Source organism: Pungitius pungitius, chromosome 16 (genome assembly GCF_949316345.1).
Source record: "Pungitius pungitius chromosome 16, fPunPun2.1, whole genome shotgun sequence".
Classification (NCBI taxonomy): Eukaryota; Metazoa; Chordata; class Actinopteri; order Perciformes; family Gasterosteidae; genus Pungitius; species Pungitius pungitius.
Window position 1 is genome coordinate 979,854 of NC_084915.1, and position 24,641 is coordinate 1,004,494.

At 45.5% G+C, this 24,641-nt stretch overlaps 1 protein-coding gene across 1 annotated transcript; it reads right to left on the reverse strand.

The window, feature by feature from the left end:
• Window positions 1-8,461: 8,461 nt before the first annotated feature.
• On the reverse strand, window positions 8,462-23,622 carry sim2 (SIM bHLH transcription factor 2). The gene is made up of 11 exons (XM_037468516.2): window positions 23,306-23,622; window positions 17,617-17,699; window positions 15,782-15,871; window positions 15,569-15,677; window positions 14,780-14,865; window positions 13,716-13,915; window positions 13,376-13,482; window positions 10,789-10,936; window positions 10,511-10,700; window positions 10,071-10,392; window positions 8,462-9,924 (listed from the first exon to the last, which is right to left on the reverse strand). The coding sequence occupies exons 1-11, from the start codon at window positions 23,478-23,480 to the stop codon at window positions 9,203-9,205; spliced, it is 2,232 nt and encodes a 743-aa protein (XP_037324413.2). The 5' UTR covers window positions 23,481-23,622; the 3' UTR covers window positions 8,462-9,202.
• Window positions 23,623-24,641: the final 1,019 nt, after the last annotated feature.

Consider the following 24,641-nt stretch of genomic DNA (forward strand, 5'->3'; position numbering starts at 1 on the left):
AGAGGTCAAACCAGCGCTTTGGCCTCATGTTGGCGGTGAGGAGTTTAGCTGCTGCAGTCTGCTGCGTTCTCCCTCAACGCTGAAACAATTTCACATATGGTGGTTGCCATTAGTCACTTAGACACAAAAACACGGAACAAGAGGTAAAAGTAACCCTTGACGGAAGTTGTATGACCCCACAGCTTCTGATCCGGAGCGTGTGTTTCTCAGCAGGTAGAAGAAGTCCTCGGTTACCTCCAAGGCCGGCGGTTCGACTTCTAGAGCAGAACACTGAAGCCCACAATGAAAGACAACTGTTGGAGTGCGTGACAGCACAAAGATGTTTCTGCAATTGTACCCTGTGTGTGTGTGTGTGTGTGTTGTGGTGGCCCAGCTGGCGAGCAGCGCCCCACATGGCTTGGGGTAGCCAGGCAACGGCCACCAAGAGGCGTGGTAGTGGATGGGCGGTACTATAGCAGGTGGCCCTAAGTGCACCTCCCAGGTGTTCTGAATCAGAACCTCAATCAAGAGCCTGTAAAAGGGAGGGTGAGACGACACTAATCTCTCTGCCCTTCTCACTCCAGGACGAGTCCAGCTGAGCTGACCGATGCCTCCGGCGATCCCGGTGAACCCGGCGTTTTGAGTTTGCTTATGCCCCCCTCCCCTCTTCCCCTCAGGTTATAATAAATAAAATTTCCGTTTGACTTCACTGCAATCCTGGGGTCTCGGCTGAACTCTTATTCCCACCTGGAGCCCCAGGCTCCTCTCCAGGGCTGGACTGGGACAAAAAAAGGGCCCTGGCATTTCTGCTCAGACCGGCCCCCCACAATCGGTCGGACACAACCACCAACCAGTACACTATCCTAGCTTTCCCTGTAGATATGCATATCTACCGTTCCGTTCCCAAAAACCCATACAAGGTTGAGAACTACTGTAAGTGCCATGGACAGTAATGTCGGTAATCAGACAGTTGATGCACCCCATTGACTTCCATAGTAGAAAAAAAAATACCATGGAAGTCAATGGGGTGCATCAACTGTCTGATTACCGACATTCTTCAAAATATATGTTTGTTTATCAGAATAAAGAAATTCATACAGGTTTGAAACAACTTGGGGGTGAGTAAATGATGACACAATTTTCATTTCCCCCTCTTTAATATGACACCAAACAACATTTACCTCTAATTGTTGAGACACATCCCATAAAAAACCTATACAAACAAATTACTCACACAAAACGTCCTGATAATATGTATATACAATTTAGAGTATTCACTTGCCGTAATATTGCATATTGATGATATTGGAAATTCAGATGAAACATTATAAAATATCTAGTTAGTTGAATATACAGCTTTCAAAATGCAAAGCGGGTTTTTAACCCCCATATAACATACGTTAGCGACCTCTTCTAACGTGTAACTCGTTGGTGAGTAATAATTAAAATAATCAAATGGCATCATTTAAGTTTTTTTCTAGAGAAGAAGGGCCGTCGACGACCGTTATGAGTTTTAAATGGTTACATTAGAATATCCCAAGTTGCAATTGAATAAGTGAACTCTCAACTCTGCTAGCTACAATAACAGTGCTAAATAGCTTATGCTGTGTTATTTGACTTTAGCTAACTGAGTGGCCATTGCAGTCACTTTTAAGTGACAATTTGACAAATGACAACCTGACACTCAGACTTTATAAAAGCAACAACCGACAACGATAATGTTTGTTGCCTTATTATAATATTCATTAATTGAGATAACTGTTAAATCGTCATCATCTTGGTTGTGGCCCAGCCCAGCCACACACACTATCCTCATGCACCCGCCCTGATTAACACTCCCTCCCTGTTCATGTAGCTACCTGCTTGCTTACCGTTTCAATGACACTGTCCTGCTCACTCTGCCCCTCCTGGACTTCACTGTCACACTGACACCTGCTGCACCTTCTCCTCTGCTGCCTGCGAGCTAGGTTTGCCAACCGTCCCGTATTACCCGGGACATCCAGAATTATGGGCAATTTTGATTTGTCCCGACCGGGACAGCTCCAGTACCGATTTCCAATCACAGCCTGCTAAGTCAATGACGCGCGAAAAACTCCCGGTTGTTGTGAAGTTGTGGCGCATCAGAGCAGTGTGCGCGCGGGTGGCCAGAGCGGAGCATGTGAGGTTGTGCAAGCCCGGCCGCCGACTGCTAGCACCCCCCCGTCAGCCCGCGAAAGTGTCCCTGATTTGGGGGTGGGAGAGTTGGCAACCCTACTGCGAGCCGCAAGCACCGCTATCGCTGTGGCTAGTCACCTCTCCTCCTCCATGTGCTGTGTTCACCTGCTGTTTCTGCAACATGTCGTCAGGTTCTGTAGTAGTTTTGGAAACTGAAGCTACAGCACTAAACACGTCGGTTATTTTTTAACATGTTGCGGCATTAACCTCTAGATTTTTTTTGGCCCGCAATTTCTCCGCACCCCCCTTGCTCTTAGGTTTTTGTTTCTCCATCTTAATCCACACATTTCTTTCTAGCTTTGAGTCACTGAATGCATCTGACTGACACACGGAGAGGGAGGGGTGGAGCCTGCAAAGAGATGATTGGGCCAGCCCAGTGTCAGTATGGAAAATGAACCAATGGGCCGCTGTCCCTGCTTTATGGGCCGGTCGAAAGCCATTTTTTTTTTAAATAAAATGTTTTTATAGGCCTATCGACCGGCCCCCAAGTGCGTCGGCCCACCGGGCATTTGCCCGGTATGCCCGATTACCAGTCCAGCCCTGCTCCTCTCGGAAGACCGGGCTCCCACATATGGTGGAGATTGCGGGCAATCTGATTCATCGCTACCAGTGGATGCACCGTGGAGTGGCAACAAAAGGTCAGAGATGGAAGAAATTTTGAATGCAATGCTGACCTCGCAAGCCAATCTACAGACAGCGGTAGTAGAGCTGTGTAGAGCAACAGGGAGACCGAAAGAGCGGAAGCCAAAAGAGGTGCTGACGAAACTCACGCCAGATGATGATGTCGAGACCTACATTGCATTGTTTGAAAGGGCAGCAACAAGGGAGAAATGGCCAAGAACCGAATGGGCGAACAACCTCATGCCTTTCCTGACCGGCGAAGCTCAGAAAGCCTGCCGGGACCTTTCAGCGGCAGAGGCTGAAAATTATGATAAGGTAAAGACGGCCATCCTAGCTCAATACGGACTTAGCCTCCCCGCTAAAGCACAGCGAGTACATGACTGGATTTACGACCCTACCCTCCCTGTCCGGGCACAAGTGATGGGGCTAGTCCGTCACACCAGGAGCTGGCTGGAAGAAGCAGAGGGGCCACCCATAGTGGAGAGAGTGGCAATTGACCGGTGTATACGAGGCCTACCAAATGACGCAAAGAGGTACGTCGCCCAGCAGGGGCCCCTTGGGGTGGACACATTAGTGGCCTTATTGGAAAATCACAGAGTAACGGCTGGTCTGATGCGATCAGAAAATAACAAGCTAACCAATCCTAAAAACAAAGCAGAGAGAGAGATGATAGGCAAAGCTGTCAGTTCCCCGTCACCCCGACCGACGTTTGGAGGGACTGGGCCGGCTGTAAAACGAACCCAGTGGCTTCCTCCAATCCCGCGATGTTTCTCTTGTGGCCGAGAGGGACATCTAGCCAGAGGGTGTCCAGATCGGGATGAGCCAATGCCGACAGCCGGGTCCACCGATCACAAAGGCCTCTCCTGCCACCACCTCACTACCTGCTGGGCACATGAGGGAGCCCGCGCCCCAAAGTTCCCAGTGAAGATTGCTGGGAAGGACACAGAGGCACTTTTAGACTCCGGAAGTATGGTCTCCCTGGTCCGACCGGAATTTGCCCGTGCCGCGGGGGGGGGAGAGATGGCGGTGTCCTGCATCCACGGGGACACACGGAAGTATCCAACGGCCAAAATCCAAGTGGTCACTCCTAAAGGACGATTCTCTCTACAGGTTGGGGTCGTCGAACGCCTGCCAGTTCCAGTGCTTTTCGGTCGGGACAGCCCACTGTTCCCCCGCTACTGGCCAGCAGAGACAAGGGTCCCCAGACGGCGAACCAGGAAGCGACCTGGAAAGAGAGAAACTGTCGCGACTCGCCCCGCTTGGGCTGTAGTGTCCCCTGATGGGAGTCCAGCAGCCACTAGTGATGACGACGGAGGTGAGGTGGTCTGCACCCACACCACAGCAACAGACCCGGAAAGGGCAGCGGAGGTTGAGCCCCTGGAAGACGTGCAATCAGACGAGGTGTTCTCGCACTTTCCGGAAGCTGAAATGGAAGGTCACCGGCCAGGACAATTCGGCTCAGCACAGCTGCGGGACCCCAACCTGACTCAAGCCTGGCGAGACGTCAAAGTGATCGAGGGTCAAAAACAGGATGGGGTGAGTCAAGTACCATTTCCACATTTTATGATCCGGGACAAACTGTTATACCGAGTAACTAAGAAGAACGCGGATATATTTGAACAGTTGATTGTCCCCAAAGAATATGTGTCAAAAGTGTTGTATCTAGCCCACTCCCACTTACTAGGAGCCCACCTGGGAAGAGAGAAGACTTATGAACGGGTTCTCAGCCGTTTCTACTGGCCGGGGATCAAGAGGGCCGTCGAGGAATACTGCCGACATTGCGCTGAGTGCCAACTCAACTCCCCAAAGGTAGAATACCGAAATCCCCTGATACCCCTCCCCATTATTGAAACCCCCTTCAGTAGGATTGGCATGGACATAGTGGGGCCCCTACCAAAGTCCGGCCGTGGCCACCGCTATATCTTGGTTATGCTGGATTACGCGACCCGGTACCCGGAGGCAATTCCTCTACGGTCCGCTACAGGGAAGGTGGTTGCCCGGGAGATGTTCCTACTCTTCAGTAGAGTAGGCCTGCCGGAGGGAATCCTGACTGACCAAGGCTCCTGCTTTATGTCCAAGGTGATGAGCTGTCTGTGCCAAAGACTTAAGGTGAGAAAAATCAGAACCTCTATCTACCACCCACAGACTGATGGCCTGGTAGAACGATTCAACAAAACCCTAAAGCACATGCTGCGCAAGGTAGTCGACGTAGATGGTAAAAACTGGGACCAACTGCTGCCTTATATTCTGTTTGCTATCCGAGAAGTACCCCAGGGTTCAACAGGATTTTCACCGTTTGAGCTTCTGTACGGTCGGAGACCCCGGGGATTGCTGGATGTGGCCAAGGAGGCCTGGGAGCAGCAGCCGTCCACCCAGCGCAGTATTGTGGAGCATGTGGAACAGATGCACCACCGAATGACCCAAGTCTGGCCCCTGGTTCGGGAGCACATGCGGCAAGCCCAAGCACAGCAGGCCCAGGTATACAACAGGGGAGCCCAGGTGAGAGAGTTTAAACCAGGAGACAAGGTAATGGTTTTACTCCCAACGAATGATTGCAAGTTTTTGGCCAAGTGGCAAGGGCCTTACGAGATAATGGAACAGGTGGGACCCGTAAACTACCAGGTACGTCAGACAGGCCGTAGGAAAACCCAACAATTGTACCATGTGAACTTGCTAAAGCCATGGCATCAGCCCCTTCCGGTCCCCACTAATGTCCTGGCAGCTAACCTGATTCCCCAGGTTCTCCCGCCGGTGAAAATGGGCGATCAGCTGTCATCCAGACAAGGTCAAGACCTCCGAGAACTGGTTGGCCGGAACGCAGATGTCTTCTCTGAGATCCCAGGTCGAACAACAGCCATCTCCCACGACATCAGAACAGAGCCGGGAAAGACCGTAAGACTACGACCATACAGAATCCCCGAGGCCAGACGGGAGGCCATCAGGGACGAGGTGAGGAAAATGCTTGACCTTGGGGTGGTGGAGGAGTCACACAGTGCCTGGTCCAGTCCTATAGTCCTGGTTGGAAAGCCGGACGGAAGCATTAGGTTCTGCAATGACTACAGAAAATTAAATGAAATTTCTCTGTTTGACACCTACCCTATGCCCCGGGTAGATGAGCTGGTCGAGAGACTAGGACCGGCCCGGTTCATCTCCACGCTAGACTTAACGAAAGGGTACTGGCAGGTACCGCTCACCCCCCAGGCCATGGAGAAGACTGCCTTCTCAACACCAGACGGCGCCTTCCACTATAAAGTGCTCCCATTTGGCCTTCATGGAGCTCCGGCAACGTTTCAGAGGCTAATGGATAAGATACTGCGGCCCCATCACGAATACGCCGCGGCATACCTCGACGACATCGTCATCCATAGCACGTCATGGGAGAAGCATCTACAGCACCTAGCCGCAGTCCTCCAGGCCTTGCGAGAGGCGGGACTGACAGCCAACCCTGCAAAGTGCTCCCTCGCCTTGGAGGAGGCGAATTACCTTGGGTACACTGTCGGCCGAGGAAATGTGAAGCCCCAAGTAAAGAAGGTGGAGGCCATAACAACCTGGCCCCAACCCCAGACAAAACGACAGGTGAGAACATTTCTAGGGCTAGTTGGGTATTACAGACAGTTCATCCCTAACTTTGCTTCGGTAGCCGCCCCCTTGCATGAACTGACAGGCAAAAACGCACCCAACGGGGTAAAGTGGACGGAACAGGCCCAGTTGGCCTTCAATGCCTTGAAGACAGCCCTCTGTGGGGAAACCGTACTACACACCCCTGACTTTGGCAAGAGGTTCGTACTACAGACCGATGCATCAGAGGTAGGCCAAGGGGCAGTCCTGTCCCAAGTACATGATGGAAGTGAATACCCCATCACCTTTGTTAGCCGCAAACTACTTCCCCATGAGAAGAATTATGCAACTATTGAAAAGGAGTGCCTAGCAGTTAAATGGGCGATAGGTAAACTAAGGTACCACTTACTAGGCCGAGAGTTCACATTGGTCACAGACCACGCCCCCCTAAAGTGGATGGCCTTCAACAAAGACAAGAATGCCAGAATAACCCGTTGGTTTTTGCACCTACAGGACTTTAAGTTCACAGTGGAGCACAGAGCGGGAAGGCTACATGGGAACGCCGATGCCCTGTCAAGAAGGGACGACTGCCTGTGGACTGCCGCTCCCCTCCGTAGTTCGGAGCGGAGGGGGGGGGGTATGTGGTGGCCCAGCTGGCGAGCAGCGCCCCACATGGCTTGGGGTAGCCAGGCAACGGCCACCAAGAGGCGTGGTAGTGGATGGGCGGTACTATAGCAGGTGGCCCTAAGTGCACCTCCCAGGTGTTCTGAATCAGAACCTCAATCAAGAGCCTGTAAAAGGGAGGGTGAGACGACACTAATCTCTCTGCCCTTCTCACTCCAGGACGAGTCCAGCTGAGCTGACCGATGCCTCCGGCGATCCCGGTGAACCCGGCGTTTTGAGTTTGCTTATGGCCCCCTCCCCTCTTCCCCTCAGGTTATAATAAATAAAATTTCCGTTTGACTTCACTGCAATCCTGGGGTCTCGGCTGAACTCTTATTCCCACCTGGAGCCCCAGGCTCCTCTCGGAAGACCGGGCTCCCACAGTGTGTGTGCGTGTGCGTGTGAGACAGAGAAGGATTGTTGCCCTGATGTTTCTCCCAAAGCTACTTGATGACAGTTCATTTGTCTTCAGCACCTGGGCCTTCTGGATAACCCCACAATCCCCCCCCCCCCCTCCCCTCTATACTGACGCTTCCCCCCCCAGATTAAGTGAAAATGTCAAAGCACACATGCGAACCGCTGCAGCTGCAGCTGGACGCAGCCCTGTGCTTCAGTACTAGCTCAGCCGTGTTCCCCCCCCCCCCGACCCCTGTATGTCAAACGCAACATGCCAATGTGGAAGCCATCACAGTTCACAGGATGTTCTGCACTGAGTCTTTTCATACCAAGCACCGGCTGCTCAAATTACACAAATGAGTCTTGCTTGTGCAAATGAGTCCAGTTTTAAAGAGATTATAGTTATTTGCTTCACACTTATAGAGAATAGTGACATTTTTTTAAAGAATGTATTTTTTGTCCAAATAGTCAAACCTGCTGCTGAACCTTCCAGACAAGGTGTATTTGACCTAAAACCATGGGATTATATCATTTATATTCATATCATAAACTATACCCATATTAGGAACACATTTTAAGCAGGTTTTGACTTTGTAGGGTGATCACAGTGACAAGAAGTATATTTTAAGAACACTGGATTTGTGATTGTTGTTGATGCACAATGCTGTGCAGAGCAACGCCGACAGGAAGTGGATAAGCTGCTCGTAGCCATCACTTACTCATATTATCAGCGCTTCTCGGTCATGATCGTTATTTCTGGTGAACGGCCGAATCATACGTGACTATTGAAATATTGCCCCCGCAAGGAATTGTTGGACGGATTCATCTGCATACGAACTATTTAACCAAAATATAACCATTACTGTGAAATGACTTTTGATCAAATAGCCTTGATGGTAAAATCATTTAGTAAATTAATTCCATCATAACCCGTGACCAGAACTATGGAAATAAAACCCAAACTGCAATAAGCCATCGTTTTTCATTAAAACAAACTTTATTTTATTGTCGGCAGACATTTTTTGTGATACCAATTCCAATATCAAAGCGCTAACTTCTCTGGGACAGGGTTGAGTGTTTCAGCCTCTGGGGAATGCTAGCTAACATCAAGCCAAACACCCCCCCATTCTATTGCACCCTATTTAGAGAGTGGGAATGGCTGACGTAATTCAAGATATGCAATAAATATATAACAGGGAATTAATAGTGCAAGTAAAGACAAAACTCTGCCTGAATGGATCCTTTTGTCGGTTAAATACAATTTGATTTTCATTTCATGAGCTGCTGCAGAGGAGGCTGCATCATGTACACATAGTTGTACTACACTGGTTCTAGTGGGAGATTCACATCTCTTAGCTGTGGTTTACCAAACAATGACGTGGGTCCTTCATTTTAAGAAATGTATCAAGATTTTAAGATTTTATTGATGTGTGCTTGGCATGTGAAAAATCCATTCCATCCCAAACTTCAAAGTCAAACTTAAATAAAGATGGGTTGTTAGTGAATTATGTTTAAATTTAATGTGTAGATACAGAAATAAAATGTGTCAATTAAAAGATTCTTTGACAACTGAATCAAGTTGAAATTATATATAATGTTCAGGCCCTCAGTTTGGGTTTAATAATAATAATAATACAAATAGTAAAAGCTAATTAAAATTCCTGCAAAAGCTGTTTTGCTTATAGTGTATTCTACAGCTCTAATGTCCTATTTTAAGTAAAACAATAGTGAAGTGAAGAGAAGAGACCCCGGGCAGTCTTTAGGCCCTGAGTCACCTGTCATTGGTGATAATGACGGACGTGCCGATGTAATGCGGCATCTCTCTGTGGCTCTCGGCTGACGAGTCGGAGCTGGGGCTCTGGCTGTTACATCTGTTGCCGTGGTAACTGTGGCCGTCTGTTACATGGCTCAGTGTGGTAAAAGCGGGGGCTTTAATGGAACCGGGTTTCCCCAGGACCTTGTGGAAGTTCAAAGACACGTATGGGTTTTGCGTTGGAAGTCCAACCCCGACTCCCATCCCGATCAACATCCTCCTGTCCTCCTCAGCAGACCTGGGCTGCAGCTCCGCAGCAGCTCCGTGCCGCTGCAGGCTGCTGGCGGCTTGTGGATACGCGGCGGCCGGGTGGCTGCAGGGAGCCTCCATCATGCACCGCCGCCTGCTCTGCTCCAGGGCCACCTGAGCACCGTGCAGCGGGCCGCCCTGCTCAGCTCTGGCCGGCACCAGGCCGCTGATCAAAGGGCAGGCGAGGCCCCGGTCACCTGGAGGTCCCTCGGCACCTCTTGCGTTATGTCGGAGCTCCTGGCCCAGACGCTTTACGTCGCTGCCGCTTTGAGGGCGGGGGTGTGGAAAAGCCCCAGACAGCTCACCGCGGAAAAGCGTGTAGTGTTCGTAGGGTTCTTCCTTCAGGCTGCTGGTAGAATGTGGGTTTGTGGGGCTGGAACAATCATGGTAGATCTCATCGGGGTGCCTGCGCTCAGCGGAAAGCTCTGGGCCTGATGAAGAAAACGATATTCAGAGGCTAAAATGAAACCTGCCGAGAGAGAGGCTGGGCAGCAGGAGGAGCATGTACAGAATGTCCAGTTACTTTTGAATGAGGCCTAAATGCTGTGTGTGAACTGTGTTACAAAGAACGTAGTACCTGAGTACTTATTTGGGGCTGCGGAGCAGCTGATGTTCCACCCAACAGACCCTCTGCTGTGCAGGGAGCCGATGATCTGCGGAGCCAGCTGGGGGGGCAGGGCTGAGCCGGGGAGCTGGCCCTGAGCATCGAGGTGCCGGTGACTGTAGGGGTAGTGCAGCGTCAGGTTGTATGTTGGGCTGCAGGACAGCTGGCTGGCATCCGGACTCAAACTGGAGCTCCTTTCGCTGCAGGAGGTCAGCGGGTACTCAGATCTCTCCTTCCACAGCCCCCTCTGTGGGGAGCAGTTTAAGCGGCCCTGCTTGAGGAGGCTGGCAGCGGGCTGCTTTCCGTGAACACAGATGAAACCACATAGAGATGATTACCAAAAAACAGAAGCACTGGAAGCTAATGGAACAAAGAGTTCCATTACTCCTGTTCTTTCAAATTAAAACAATCACCTTTTGTTTACTCAGTGAGCCAAGTGGAAAGCCCACCTCGGGATAGTGAGCTGCTCTAAGTTTGGTCTTCATCTTAACTGCTTTGGTTTTCAGTTGTTTGCGGTGGTCCTGAACCGAAGAGAGACTGAGACCCGGCTTCGTGGCTCGACTCTGGTCATCAGATAACTGAAGCTCCTTGTACTCAACGTCTCTGTGTGCAAACAGACAGGCACTGGTTTAACTGGAGGTCTTACATGAGAATAACAGGGGTGCAACATGGGGGAAGGCGGCTTACTCACGTGAGGACGTAGTTCACACTGACAATACAGTGAGGTCTGGAGGAGCGGCTGTTGTGGACAATGGTGGCGTAGCTCTGCACCCAAACCCAGCCTCCATGCTTTGATAACATGCGGTAGTACTTAGTGGTGACCTGGCCCTTCACCAGTACTACAGGGAACACATCGATCAGGATCAAAGACGTACAGAGGAAGGGCCTCCTTTTATAACCAGCATAATGAAATCATCATTCAAAAGAATCAAAAGAAACATTTCTCAACTAACTGTAACTGTGCTTTTTTTGGAACTTGGTGGCAGTATATAAGTACAAGTATAAGCTCTGAACAAATTCATTTTCAAAAGCATCCGTTACAGTTGGTTTAGAAGACCACAATGAAATGAATGTGTTTTAAAGATAAACCATGATATAATAGCACCACCTGTTTCTTATTCTATTTCCTCAGCTGTCCTCAGAACTTCCCAAATATTTGCAATATTCTCTTAAGACACCTTGCAAGTTGAGTTCTTCTGTCATGACTTCAGTCAGATCATTTTAAGTATGTTGCCTCCTCGGTTTTACTTGCAACATGCATCATCATTCATTTCCAGCTACTCACTCCACCCACCTTCTTACTCCACCCATTTCCTTCATTAGACTATTCCAATATAATCCCGACCATATCAGCGGATTCTCAATATTTGTATCATGACTTATATGAAGGTCAGATGTGGGACTCTCCCTAAGGCCTGGGAACTGATCAAAACCCAACAAATGACCACTCTGAGAACTAGAACTCCCATCCACCTGCAAGGCAGTCTTGGACTGGTCCATGTGGATATCTCGGTTCTAGTTCCTGTTTGAACCGGTTCAAACGGTGTCTCGGTATAAGATTAAGACCGATATAAGACCGGTGTGACGCCCTAACAACTGACGTTGCTCTTCGGCAGGCGGCAGAATTTCTTTTTACACGTCAAGGAGGGGCCCAGCGGTTGAAGCTACTTGTCTCATGTGTGTTGAGATTGAGTCCTGGTTATAACTCTCTAACAGGTGATCGGGTTGCTGGAGGTTCAATGAATGAATGTGTTTACTTGAAAAAGCCATACCGTCATATACCGTGATGGATTTTTGGCCATGCCGTGCAGCTCTACAGCAGCAGTAGCAACAACTAACTAAGTTCAGCAGCGTAATGACTCCTCTCTTCGCCATCATCAACTTCTACTTCTTCTTCATCCAACCAGATTCCCAGAAAAAATGATGTCGTCTTTAACTGGTTCCAGTGTAAAAGTTATTTCTTGTTCTGTCAGTGCCATCACCTGGTCACAAGCAGATAGGATAAAACGCTGTGCTGTCCGCTCCCATTGTCTGTCCCAACCATCTCCCAGTCGCCCCCTGGATCTGCGATTGGGTCACTTTTCTGGCCTGCCATGCTGTGTCAGACCCATGCCAACTCTCCTAAGGAAGTACTTCTGGTGAGCCTCAATTGAGCAAGATCAGTTTCCAAATCTTCTCACTTTGATCCCTTCCCCAAATTCCCTTCGGGCAAACAGTAAGATTAAATATGTTACACTATGAGTTTCATAATTACAGTCCTCAGATATATTTTCTCCCACTTGTCACTTCATTACTTCTGGAATAAATTTGACCCCCACCATGAGCCTGTCCTCCTCTTTCCACCCCCAGGCCAGCAGCCAGATCAAATGCAAGAACCAGAAGATGGAGATGGTTCTGCACGGCATCTCCTCCCACTCAACTCCTCTTTCCAGGCCGGACACCTGGTTGTGGTGCACCCATAACTCTCATCCCAGCTGTGCTACTGGACTAACCTCCTTCCAGTGCTGATCAAATTTAGCTCTTCCTTGATGTAGAAATGGATCCCCATGCATCCCTTAGTTAGTGTGTTCATTGGTTCCTGTTGCTGCATCTGGATTCAAACCCTTCCTACTCTTCTTCATACCTCGAAACCGCGGCTCAGAGAGCAGCTACAGACCCAGCATTCCTTCTCCCTTTGACCTCCTGGTACAGGATGTCTTGTTATCCCTGCAGGACTCACTTACTCGGAGTGAAGTCCAGGAAGTTGACTTTGTGGTTGTGGCACTTTTCCCCATCTCCAAGGTCATCAAAGCAGCAGTTTCCTTCTGCCTTCCATGCTCTCTGAGGATATGGCTGACCTTCCATCTCCCCCTCCAGCCAGACATAAAGAGCTCGCGTCATTCCTTCTGCTGCGTGCTCGGTTAACCCTGCTACACTAACTCTCCCCCCATTTCAGACCCAGCCGCTGCCTGCTGCCCTACAGTTTACCCTTTTCCTGCCATACCCATCAACTCACCATGCACCTGCAACATATTATAATCGTTGTTCTGCTTGCTTGATTCCTCCTTCCTGATCCATGGATTGATGCTTCTCTGCCGACCCTCTTTTGGATACAGTTGTTCTGTTCTGATCGCCTACCAAGTTTTGACTGTTTTTTGAATGACCTTTGAGTCATCATATGGGATTGAAGCTTGCTGTTTTTCTGAGCCATTACGTTGTTCCCTTCATCATCCTAGATGTGTCCCTAACTTCTATTTACCGTTGCGCCAAAGAGCTTACTAAGGATCTGCAGGACTCACATAAATGATGAGCATAGCGTAGATGGAAAACGTCACAGGTATGGACGTGGTGGTAGAGAGTCTTCTCTATCAGGTCCTGGGGCTCATAGCCTGTCAGCTCTGCCACCCTGGCTCCAGCACCCAGGAGAGAGGACACAAGCTAACCATCAGGTTGCTGATTTTCACATGATTGTGCTCAAGTAAATCACAATACTAGTCTACTCAGCCAATATATATAATGTACATATTCACATAACGTGTTATCTGTAATTATTTATTTTTAAATTGAATACATTTTTATCCTCACACAGAAAACATGCTTTCATCATTCTATCTACGTTTAGTAGATCTTCTGCCCTACCTTGTGTCCAAGAAAATGAGTTTTAAGTCCAGGCTGGCTCTGAACATGAACATGTTGCTGTGGAGTTTGATCTCGGTGATACCACTGGGGGGCAGGGAGTGACCCACTGCCACTAGACCCACAGTCTGATAACTGGATTCATACAGCGCCATGTCCATCATGTACTGCCGCACTTTCAGGTAACCGCTGCAATGGATGACCTAAGAAGCCACAAACAGTTACACAGTGAATTCACAGTGACAGAAAGATGTGTACCAAACACAAGATCATGGTTTGTAAACCAAAGCAGATGCTCGACAGGAGAGCTGGATGGGAAGTATGTTTCCTTGGTGTTTCCTGCACTGCTGCTGTAGCTACTACCAAATTATCCAACTACCGTCACAATAATGATAATATACGTTTTCATTTGAACTCATTTGAAGTGTAACTTTGGCATCATCACAGCAAACTCAATCCGGTCTTCTGAATCAAAATAGTAATGTGTTTGCTATGATCTGAGGTTTTGAGGTTTACGTCTTTACGGCATATGACATATGGGCCATGCTACACATGCGTTGGAGCGCTGCAGTGCTCAGGCTGGCTGTGGACAGCAGGAGCCCCTTGTTCCCCTGTTGTCTAATCTCCTTTTCTTTGACAATATAAATGATACGTTTGAATACAGCCAGTACTTTGCTATTCTTATTCTAGTGCCATTAGCCACATTTATGCTAATTTGAAACCATGAGGCAGATATTTTTGCACCCATCATGCATTCACTTCACACTACCTAAGAACTGCAGTCTCTGTCTTTCTAGTCTTGTACCTCACACGTGTGCTTGCAATGATTACGAGAGCCTCCATTCATTGAAGCCATTGGACAAAGATCCGACAGCGGCTTGAGTCTTTTTGAGGGGCAGCTGAATCCAGATATCCAAAATGTGTAACTACCTAACGACCATTGACTTGTTTGAGTATCACTTTGTGAAATGAAATTACTTCCAGACCCCCAAGTTACCAAAAATGACCTCATTGGGCCTGTGTGTGTCTGGGTGTGTGTGTTTGTACCAGCCTGTGTCAGCACCTACCTTATATCCCCCGCATGTGAGTCCTGCGTTTCGTTTAGCCAGAACACATTTCATCCTCAAGAAGAAGGAGCGCTCTATTTCATACTCTGTCACACAAAACACACGATACAAAGACATTACCCTCATGTTATTTTCTGTTTTACGTTAAAATACCGTTAAGTGTTGTAGTCACCTGTAACCCTTTTTACTCTTAAGATGATCCAAAATTCAGTGAATAAATAAAGAGATGTTCATTTATTAGATGTACATCTAACACATGTAGTCATTTGGCAGGAATAATTGTCGGAAGAAAGCTAGAAAATCATGCAAGCCTGCAACCCAGGCCAGAAGTCCATATGAAAGGCTGTACAAAGCTGCTTCTGACAAGCTGTCTGAGGTCGAGCTATCAGCCAGACAGTCTTCTCCAGCACCATGGCAAACCCACCAGTATCCTTTTTAAGTTATCTGTATATACAACACACATTTTAAAGATACAGGTTTTCTAGTCCAGTAAAATTGTTTATAAAGTCGAACAATGGGTTATGCAAGCATTTATCCAGGCTCACAAGAATTAAAAAGAAAGAATTTACAATATGAAAGCAGCCTACGACATGTCATTCTGACTGGACTTGCCACTGTGGAGATGTGCATTACACTTAATTAAGACAACTAGTACAAATGTACTGGTTTAGCCACATGGTAAGTTAACAGTGTTTTGCCTGTTGTGAATACTGCTTCCTTATGCTGTTGAGATACATTTACATTAAGGCTTATCTCTATGACATGTGCCCGCAGAGGCTCCTTAGGTACCGAGGGAGAAGTGCTGGTGTTGGGGCTGACAAAGACCCAGCACTGCTGTCATCTCATCGTGGTCTGATGGGTGGATGTACTCAAATATGCTGTTTCCTGTCAGCTCCACCTGCAGCGCGCACATTTCCAACAAGATGACACCACCAATCGAGACAAATCACAGAAATGTTTCGAATGCAGAGCCATGAAGGGGCGATAAGACCATTCACTCACCTGGGACAGGCCGAGGTGGACTGATGCCGTTTCAGAAATGTACATGATTTTGCCATCAGAGGCAACGACAAACACAAAGCCATCCAGAGTCTGACAGGGCGATAACACAGTACTTTTTAAAGTCATTTCAAACATTAGTAATGATAAACATTTTTTGACCTGTGCTAATTCATTTTCCCATGGTGCCATTATTCTCAGCCGGACCTCCATATTTGTTCTTCAGTCATTATGCATTAGCAGTATAGTGAAGACATTTTCTTACTATTTACACAAATTTTTATTAAATTTCTTTGATGGTTTACGTTTCTTTAGAGAAATATTTTTTAAAAACAAAACACAATATCCATCAGCCCGTCATTGGTATTTTGTCCAAATGTATTATGTTTTATGTTCAGTTATCGAATGAATGCTCCTAACTCCAGTGAACATGCTTCTTTCTGTTTTTAATGCATGGCAACAAAGAACATATTATTTTGCAGAGACAATTGGTTTAAAAATGTTGAATGAAAAAATAAAATTCTGAACCTTCACTGATTTAAACTATTGACCTGAGAAGTACTGACATTTAATGTGTATTCTCTCTCTATTTATACTCATGTATTTCATTCATTGCTTGAATTGGAATAAGAAAAAGAATAAATAATTTAAACCAGCAGCCTGTGAGGTCATAACATGTGTGCAAGCACATTTCATGAGTTTCAAATTAGGATTTGGAAAAACAACAATTTAATGTTATTAAATGTGCAAAGGTTGGCTTCAATGCATCCCTAAGCTCTATGATGAATATGTGGGTACGAGGGCATCAGGCAGCCTGCTGCGCATTACACTTACTAACAGCCTTTTACCATCCAGTCTGTGATGCTGTTATAAAAGTAACATGGCATCAAATTGTGAGTTATTTTAAAGAAAATCTTTAATTAAGAAAAATGACTTAATTAAGTAGTCATTTTTGTTGATACTAATAATAAGAAGAACACTAATAATAAAATCCTACAAACATATTCCTGAAAATGTTTGTATTGAGCTTAAAGTATTAGCCTTGTCAGGTCATTGATACCGGAATGATTAAAATACAGTCCTAGTTATAGTTAGTAAAATGTATACACCCAGGGTCATTATACCCTTTTGACGCAGGGCAATAACAGCTTGTGGATCCCTTTTTATTTAGAGGGAACTTCTTACTATCCTGGACTGAAGAGTTTTAAAGTAAATGCAGGAACTGCCAAGAGCAGATAATGACTTCTCCTTTCTAGGAACGTTGAAGAATATGCGGCAATGAGCCATATAACAATCATCACCTGTGAAATACCTTTATAATTATACATCAAAATGAACATGTAAGAATCCCTCTCTTTTTCAATATATATTTTGCATGTTATAATCAGAATTCAAATAAAAAAAAAACAAAATGGCAGGACAAGCAAATCATGTGATTTGAAAAGAGTTTTGTGTTGCAGGATGTTATAGAGTGTAAAAGTGGATTCACGAGCCTGCAACATTTCCTGATAATATATATTTATTTAAATGCATACCAAAAAACCTAAATCACAAATGCCTATCCATGCTTTATTAAAGTGTACCGTTAAATACTGTAGCTAATTGCAAACACAGTATTTGACTGTTATGTTTATGGAGAAATAATAAAGACGCCGAGCACAGTTAAAAGTGTTGCCTTGATAATTTGGTGTAAAGGCAGATTCAGCTGGCGGATCCCCACTATAGCGTAGCATGGCAAGGCAACATTTGAGGTAGCACTGCAGAAAACAGCTCCCAGAGATATCATTTATGACTGCAGGAGAATGTGGAAGAACGCAGTTTGTTGTTTCTTTACTGACTTGTAAAAGGTGGGAGCCCAGTTCTTTAGCCATGCTGTCCAGAGGACTGAGCCTTGTTGACCGACCCCATCCATCACCCAGACCTACAGAGAGAGACAGCTTATTTCAAAGTGTTGGGGACATAATACAATCAATAAAATTGACATTTGTCCTTAGATAGGCTGCTTTCCACAACCCTAAGATTCAGGCAATGACACATTCTGGCCGAGCTGATGACGTCATCTTGTGCACACTTAAAACTTAATCTACAGATTTGGGAAACAATTTGTCAGATCTTATTTTTATTAGGAGAAATTGTATATTTGCTGTACCAAGAGATGGCCTTCCTTTTGAGGAGAATCACTCAACAAGCAAAACAGAAAGTGTGTTCTTTGAGTCCTCTGGAAACAGCCCAAACGACACATATTTTAGTTTAATTCCACTTCTTTTTGCTGCTGGTGTCTGTCATCAATAACAAGTATGTTAGGGTGTTAACATAAGACCTCAGGGGCATGATGTGTAACAAAACCTCATCACTCTACTCATTTACTGATTTGCAGTTATTGATTGTACCGCATCTAAATATCCTGACCAGGCTTTTTGAGCCTGTAGTATTTATCTTATTGCTATTTATGTGTACACACCTAAAATATACATATATGCATTGAAGTAGGGGCGGACTGGGTCCTGGGAGTTACTGTCGGAGCAGCCCATAGTGCACTCAATGCATCGCACATACCGACCAGTCAGCACCCAGACATTTAACATTATTTTGGATGATTACAAAGAAATTACATGGTGTATATGTTTCTTTTGACCAATTTGCCTGGATGATCACATGGAATAAAATTATACTGGCTAGTGTGACAGTCCAAGGATAGTTTGCTAGATGATTATGCTTTACTCTCAGATGGTTATACGTATAAGTATGTGTGTGTGTGTGTGTAGGGGGGGGGGGGGGGTGTTGAAGGTGCATAGCAAAACAGTAAGCTATGTCCCCAGTCAGTGGTTTCCCATAAGTCACTGATTTTTAAATATTTTGATGCACCTTCCTCCGGACATCTTTTCTCCCTGAGTTTTTCAGTTGCACCTATAAAGGGTGACGTTTCGGTTCCAAAGCGGCTTTGTCTGCGAGCAGGTGTTGAGTAGACTAGAGCAGTTGTGTCAAACTCCACCAAGTAGAAAATTGGGACTGTGCTGAGGGCCGGGGGGCCATGCACAGTGTGGTTGTCACAATACCACAAATATGCAATTGATGCAATACCTGCCATAAAATCCCAATACCCGATACTTACGACACGATAACAGAATCCCATTCAGAACCCTGTTCATGCCCCCCCCGCGGTCCCTTGCTGTGAGTGTGTAAGTACATTTAACTTGTTCTGTGCCGCACAGAATGAAGTCAGGGACTTAAACGGCCAATGTACAGCCTCTCCTGCCCTGTATGTCACCTGGTTATGCATCTGCTTTGTGAGGTGAAGGTACAATTGCAGCTTTTGTATTGAAACCAAATGTTGTATCGTGTTGACAATGGTGATGCCCAGGGGACGAATCCTTAAGCTGTGCCCACTGCAGATGTAGCAAAGGTGCATGAAAGTGCAGTGAAATGATCTTCAAAGGGACACTTGCGGAATCATTTCAAAAGGAGCAAAACCCGAGCAATGTTTATACCGTATCTGTTGTATGCTGTGACTCCAGGTTGTGTGAATAACACTTGAGGTCGCTATTAATCATAGCTCTGCTATTTATAAATGGACATGACCCATGTCCTGCTACGGCAACTATTCTCTCTGACCAATCAATGGTGGGCACTGTGTTCACTTCACCTTCTAGTATTGGCTCAGCTAGCTTCGAAACTTGACCGAGCTGGTACCAAGAATAGAGCGGTACCATCCACAACTTTTGCCGATGGAAATGTGAAAATAGGTGAAGTGACGTTAGACTTTTGGTCTAAATGTTGCAGTTAATTAATGCTTTTGAGCACTGCACGTGACATCTGGCCCACGAGCTTATATCCCCTTCAGGAGTTCTACTAACGTTGGTAAACCATTCACATTTCTTCTTGCTCCATCAATAACTTCGTCCAACACTTTGGCTCATGATATAATGTCACACTGTGGGTGAGTGGAGAGTACAGGTGTCCTCCAATCAGAGGATCAGGTCCAGCTATATATATATACACTAAATATCATAATATATATATAATGATATTTAGTATATATAGTTTGGCCATCATGACCTGAATGTAAAATATGTTCTCTCACAGTATTTCAATGAATGCTCCAATAGTTTTTAAATTGTCCATTCACAAGAATAACCCCAAGAACCCCTTTTGTTTTGTTCACTGAACGGGTTTCGCAATTGTGTTGTATTTAAGTAAGGAAGTAAGTCATCATTTAAAGCAAAAAGTTACCATTTTAGGAATTTTGTTAAGCAGCCAACTTCATATATCCCTATTTGCATCCTTATCCTTACTGCTGCCTCTAGACTGGGAGAAGGGCACGATCTTGGCTCTGGGACACAGAACTGAGACGTTCTCTTTCAAACACGCCAATAGAACTTTTCCACTTGGTCCTGAGGTAAAAAATACAACATGTTCAAATTTCCACCTTCCACACTAGGACGCTGTGCAGACCCCTTGGTGTCACTTTCTGATCACCCTCCACTTTGGTGGCAGTATGTTCAACGCTGGTTTGCCTTTCTTGGGTTTTCAGAAAAAAACACAAGTAGTTAGGCTGAAGAAACATCATGTTTGGACCAGACATAAGTCATTCAAATGTAAACAACATAACTCACTATGTCCCTGACCTAACTTTGGGACATAATCACGGGTCTGACACTGGTCTGCTGTTAAAAAGTCCAGTGTTTATTTTAACCCGTCCACCTCCGCTCCCTCCAGTCCTGCTCCTTAAGATCCTACTCTCATAATGATGGTGCCTTGTATATCAGACAAGAAGTGGCAATACATTTGCATGAAGTCATGAGTGGAAACAGCTAACAAAGTTATCACCTGATTAAGAAGAAAGACTAAAATGTTAAGTCCATTTCAAATTGAATCTCTTTTTTCCCATATTTCCGGCTGCCTTTCAGAGGCAGCTGTGTGTCGTCGTGCTTTTTACAATGCAACCGTCAGCAATGTTTTTGAGTCCTCGTGGTGCTACGTCCCCACTTGTCAGTGTTAAAAAAGATTTGTTTTTACCGGGTGGAAGCCGACCCAAATCGTCCCAAATGTCCCGATGAGCCAAAGGAACACATTACAGAAACAAATATGACAGGAAAATGTGTATATTTTTCAACTAATAACATATCAAATAATGGAATATTAGCAGATTATTAAGTCATTTATTTAAGCTAAACAAATACATATTTGCATACATCTGAATAAAAAATAGCCTGCAGGACAGAGACTTTTGCATGTATTTCATTCTGCTTTTAACATTAACATTTAACATTCCAACTTTTCACTGGAAGAGCAATGACGGGGTTTGGGAAAATACTGAATGTAAAATGATGTAAAAATATGTAAGTTACAAAGAGAGAAGGAGCTGACTATTTTCTATTTTAAAACTGTAACATGCTTCATAACAATGTTACAGAAGTCAAAGTATAGCTGAAAGCTACAGAAACAACTTCTTATCAAACCAGATTAGTGTGAAGTTGTACAGGGTTCAGATCCAAAAAAGTATAAGCTGATCAATATTTTAAATTGCAATAACACATGTTTAATGCAAATGGTTTAAATCTGAAATAAAGCACCAGTGTATGAAAATTGTGTTTGAGATAATACTTATCTTTAAATCTTTGACAATTATATAAGTTGTTCTATTTTTGCTAAGAAGATGTGCAGAAATAGGACATACAATTATCGATTTTCCTTTAGTATTAAATTAACTCTTCTGATAATCAAAATATTTTTTAAATGAATAATGAGGTCTCCTTTACAGTTGTTTATTATATTGATAAATGGTTTTTTCTTTACACACGAGTGAATAATTATGTCCCGAACCGGAATCCTAATCTGAGTATCAGAAGCTTCACGTGACCTCCAAAAATGAAAGTTTAATTGTCCCTCATATTTTGTGAATTAATTAGATTCCCGAGATTCCCTTCTTCCCGAAACAACCTGCACGTAACGGTATAAGAGAAATAAAAAAGCCTAAATCTTAAAACTATAAAATAAATTAATCATATATTATTTCTAGGCCCGCTTGTTTGGTTGTTATTTGTCATACAAAGTGAATATAAATGTTTATTAGCCCAGTAAAAGAGCCTCGTATCTCACAACAGCAAGACGCCAGTGCTTTTAGAAGTATCCAAAATATCAAAGTAACATTTCCACGTCCTTCTCCACTTCATAATGCCACTGTAACATCATCGGGTCCGACCCTGTCCCGTCTGTCCTTCTCTTCCATCGTCCCCGCCTGTAGAGGACTCAAAGCGGCTCTCACGGACGTCCTCCGCTCCCCGCATTGCGGATAATTATCGGGATTACAGATGCAACAACTGTAATCCCGCACAGATGGATTCAAGACGTTCTGGATTTGGTTAAACGCACAGTCGGCTTTACGCGCGCGTCTCACGGGGCGCGCGCGGCAGCGGGCCTGTTGCCGCTGAGGCGTTCACTGCCTCCCGGACAAAGAGGTGGCGACGGCGGCTTCGCTGGCCTCTGAACGGGTGGCCCGGCCACAGAGGCCGTGTGTTCAATCTGACTTTATGAGTGATGACAGAGAGGAAGGCCTCTGTTTGCCTGCCCTCTAACCCGCGCGGCGTCGCTGCATGCGGCCTTAAAGAAATAATTCAACTTGATGAATGAGTGAGGTGTTTAAGAGAGACATCGGGGTTTAATCGGAGTGCTAAAACATCCTTAACACTTGGATGACACCCTAATTAACGAAATTGGTTTAACAGCCCGCGGAGATCATGATGCAGCGAAGGAGCTAACTCTCACTTTCTTGTTCTTTTTACTGCGAGGATAACATTATCGGCCAAATGATAATTAATACCAATAAATAAATCTCACTATGAAAGAAGACACCTTTAATGGGAATATTTGGGAACATTGACCAAGTCTATTTTTATTTCCACTTTATAGTTTATTTAAATAAATGAGCCGTTACGTTTGTATAAAGCGGTAATATAAATTATGATTTACAACATTTAGGTGTGAAAATACCGCCGCCTGGTTTATTTGAAATGTATTATAGAAATGCTGCTAGTGTGTGTTTGTCTCACTTTTAAATATAAACATTAGAATTATTTTCCTTATAAACACGTTAAAATGAGGTCGTATTACTTAAAATCTATCAATTTAATATTGAAAACGTCATTAAAAACTATATTATATGGCTGTTTATACAACAGTTTATTGTTCTTACAAAAAATCCCGTATTCCTCTAATACAATAAGACCTTAACGGGACAGCTATGTTTTCTTCCTGTTTAAATAGATTCAGTCATATATTCGCTAAATATTGTTCAATTGTAATTAAAGCTTCAATAAAGAGCACAAAGTAAGAGCTACTTTTCGTATGTCCATATGATTTGAAAAGATACAAATGTGAACGTGGCTTTCAATACAGAGATGGATTTTCTCTCCAATTATAAATCATTAAAATATAACAACAATAAAATGTTCGTTCCTATTTTCCATTTCAGTCTTGTGTATCTGCTATTCCAAAATGTCCCACTAACAGATCTCGGGCTGTCCCTACCGTCGGGGAAGACTGCCCTCATCTTGAGGTAGCTGCTGGTCAATCGGATGATGGAGGCCTTGTCCAGCTGGGAGGTGATGGCCGCCGGCAGAGGCAGCATCTTGGCCAGCTCGTAAAACTCCCCGTTCTCCTTCTCCCGGCGCGTCTTTGCCGCGTTTTTGCATTTTTCCTTCATCTTGTGTGGACGTTTCACATGAACGACTGTTGCACAGAAGTGAGTCCGCCCATATACTCGTGTAACAATTGCAGTTGTGTTACCGAGAGGTGTGGAAGAGCTGCTGAAGCATCCATAAAGTCCAGATCCTGCTGCGCGCAACTTGAACTGAACTAATGGCGTTATCTGAACCCAAAGAACAGAGCAGACGTTTATCCCATCCGCCACTGAACGCAGCCTCCAAAACACACAGAGGAGTTGCGCGTGTCCACAGTATCGGATTTGCCTCCGTGCTTCACCTGTTCAACGCCACCTCCACTTCACGATGTCCCCCCCCACCCCCCCTTCCCACACGTCGTTTCATCCATCCACGAATCCAGGAACCCGGCTCCCTGCACCCGACACTGCACACCGAAAACTGGGGAAACACATCCAAAACGCTACGGAAGTTATTAGATGAGTTGTAACCCGACTTGGAAGCCCCTCACAGCCCCTCACAGCCCCTCTGTACTGGCCATCCGTATACCGCATCTCTCCCTCCCTCCCTCCCTCTCGCTCTCCCTCTCTCTCTCTCTCTCTCTCTCTCTCTCTCTCCCCCCCCCCTCCCCCTCTCTCTCTCTCTAGCCAGTGTCTTTGTGCGCGCGGGAGAAAGTGTACAACACCAACTGCTCCTCTGCGAACTTTACACAATGGCTGTAGGCTTTTATTAAGAACACTCGTTTACATAAGTAACACATCCATACACTTAAAACATGTAGGTTCATTTATTGTAAATGAAATAAAATAAAGATTTAGGGAAAATATTACAAATGAACAGTATAATTGTATTGTATTGCTTGTGTAATGACAGCAGTTGGAGGACTGCATGCAATTGTTGGGACTATTGTGTTCATTTAAACCCTGAGCGAGCCGCACCCTCCAGGGATAGACAGGGGGACCAGGTTGGGCCGCGGGAACCAAACTGAGGGATGTGTCCAAATAACTTCTTGGCCTGGTAGATCCAAACCATACTGGGACAGATTTGCCCTAACACACAATAACACAACCATACTCGTCCAATAGCTATGTATATGTATATGTATGTGTATGTGTATGTAGGCCTGTACAAGGGGTCTCGGGGGGAGCGGTGCGCATTCTCTTCTGGCCATGGACCGACTAGCAGGTTCATTGGAGCTTGGTCCT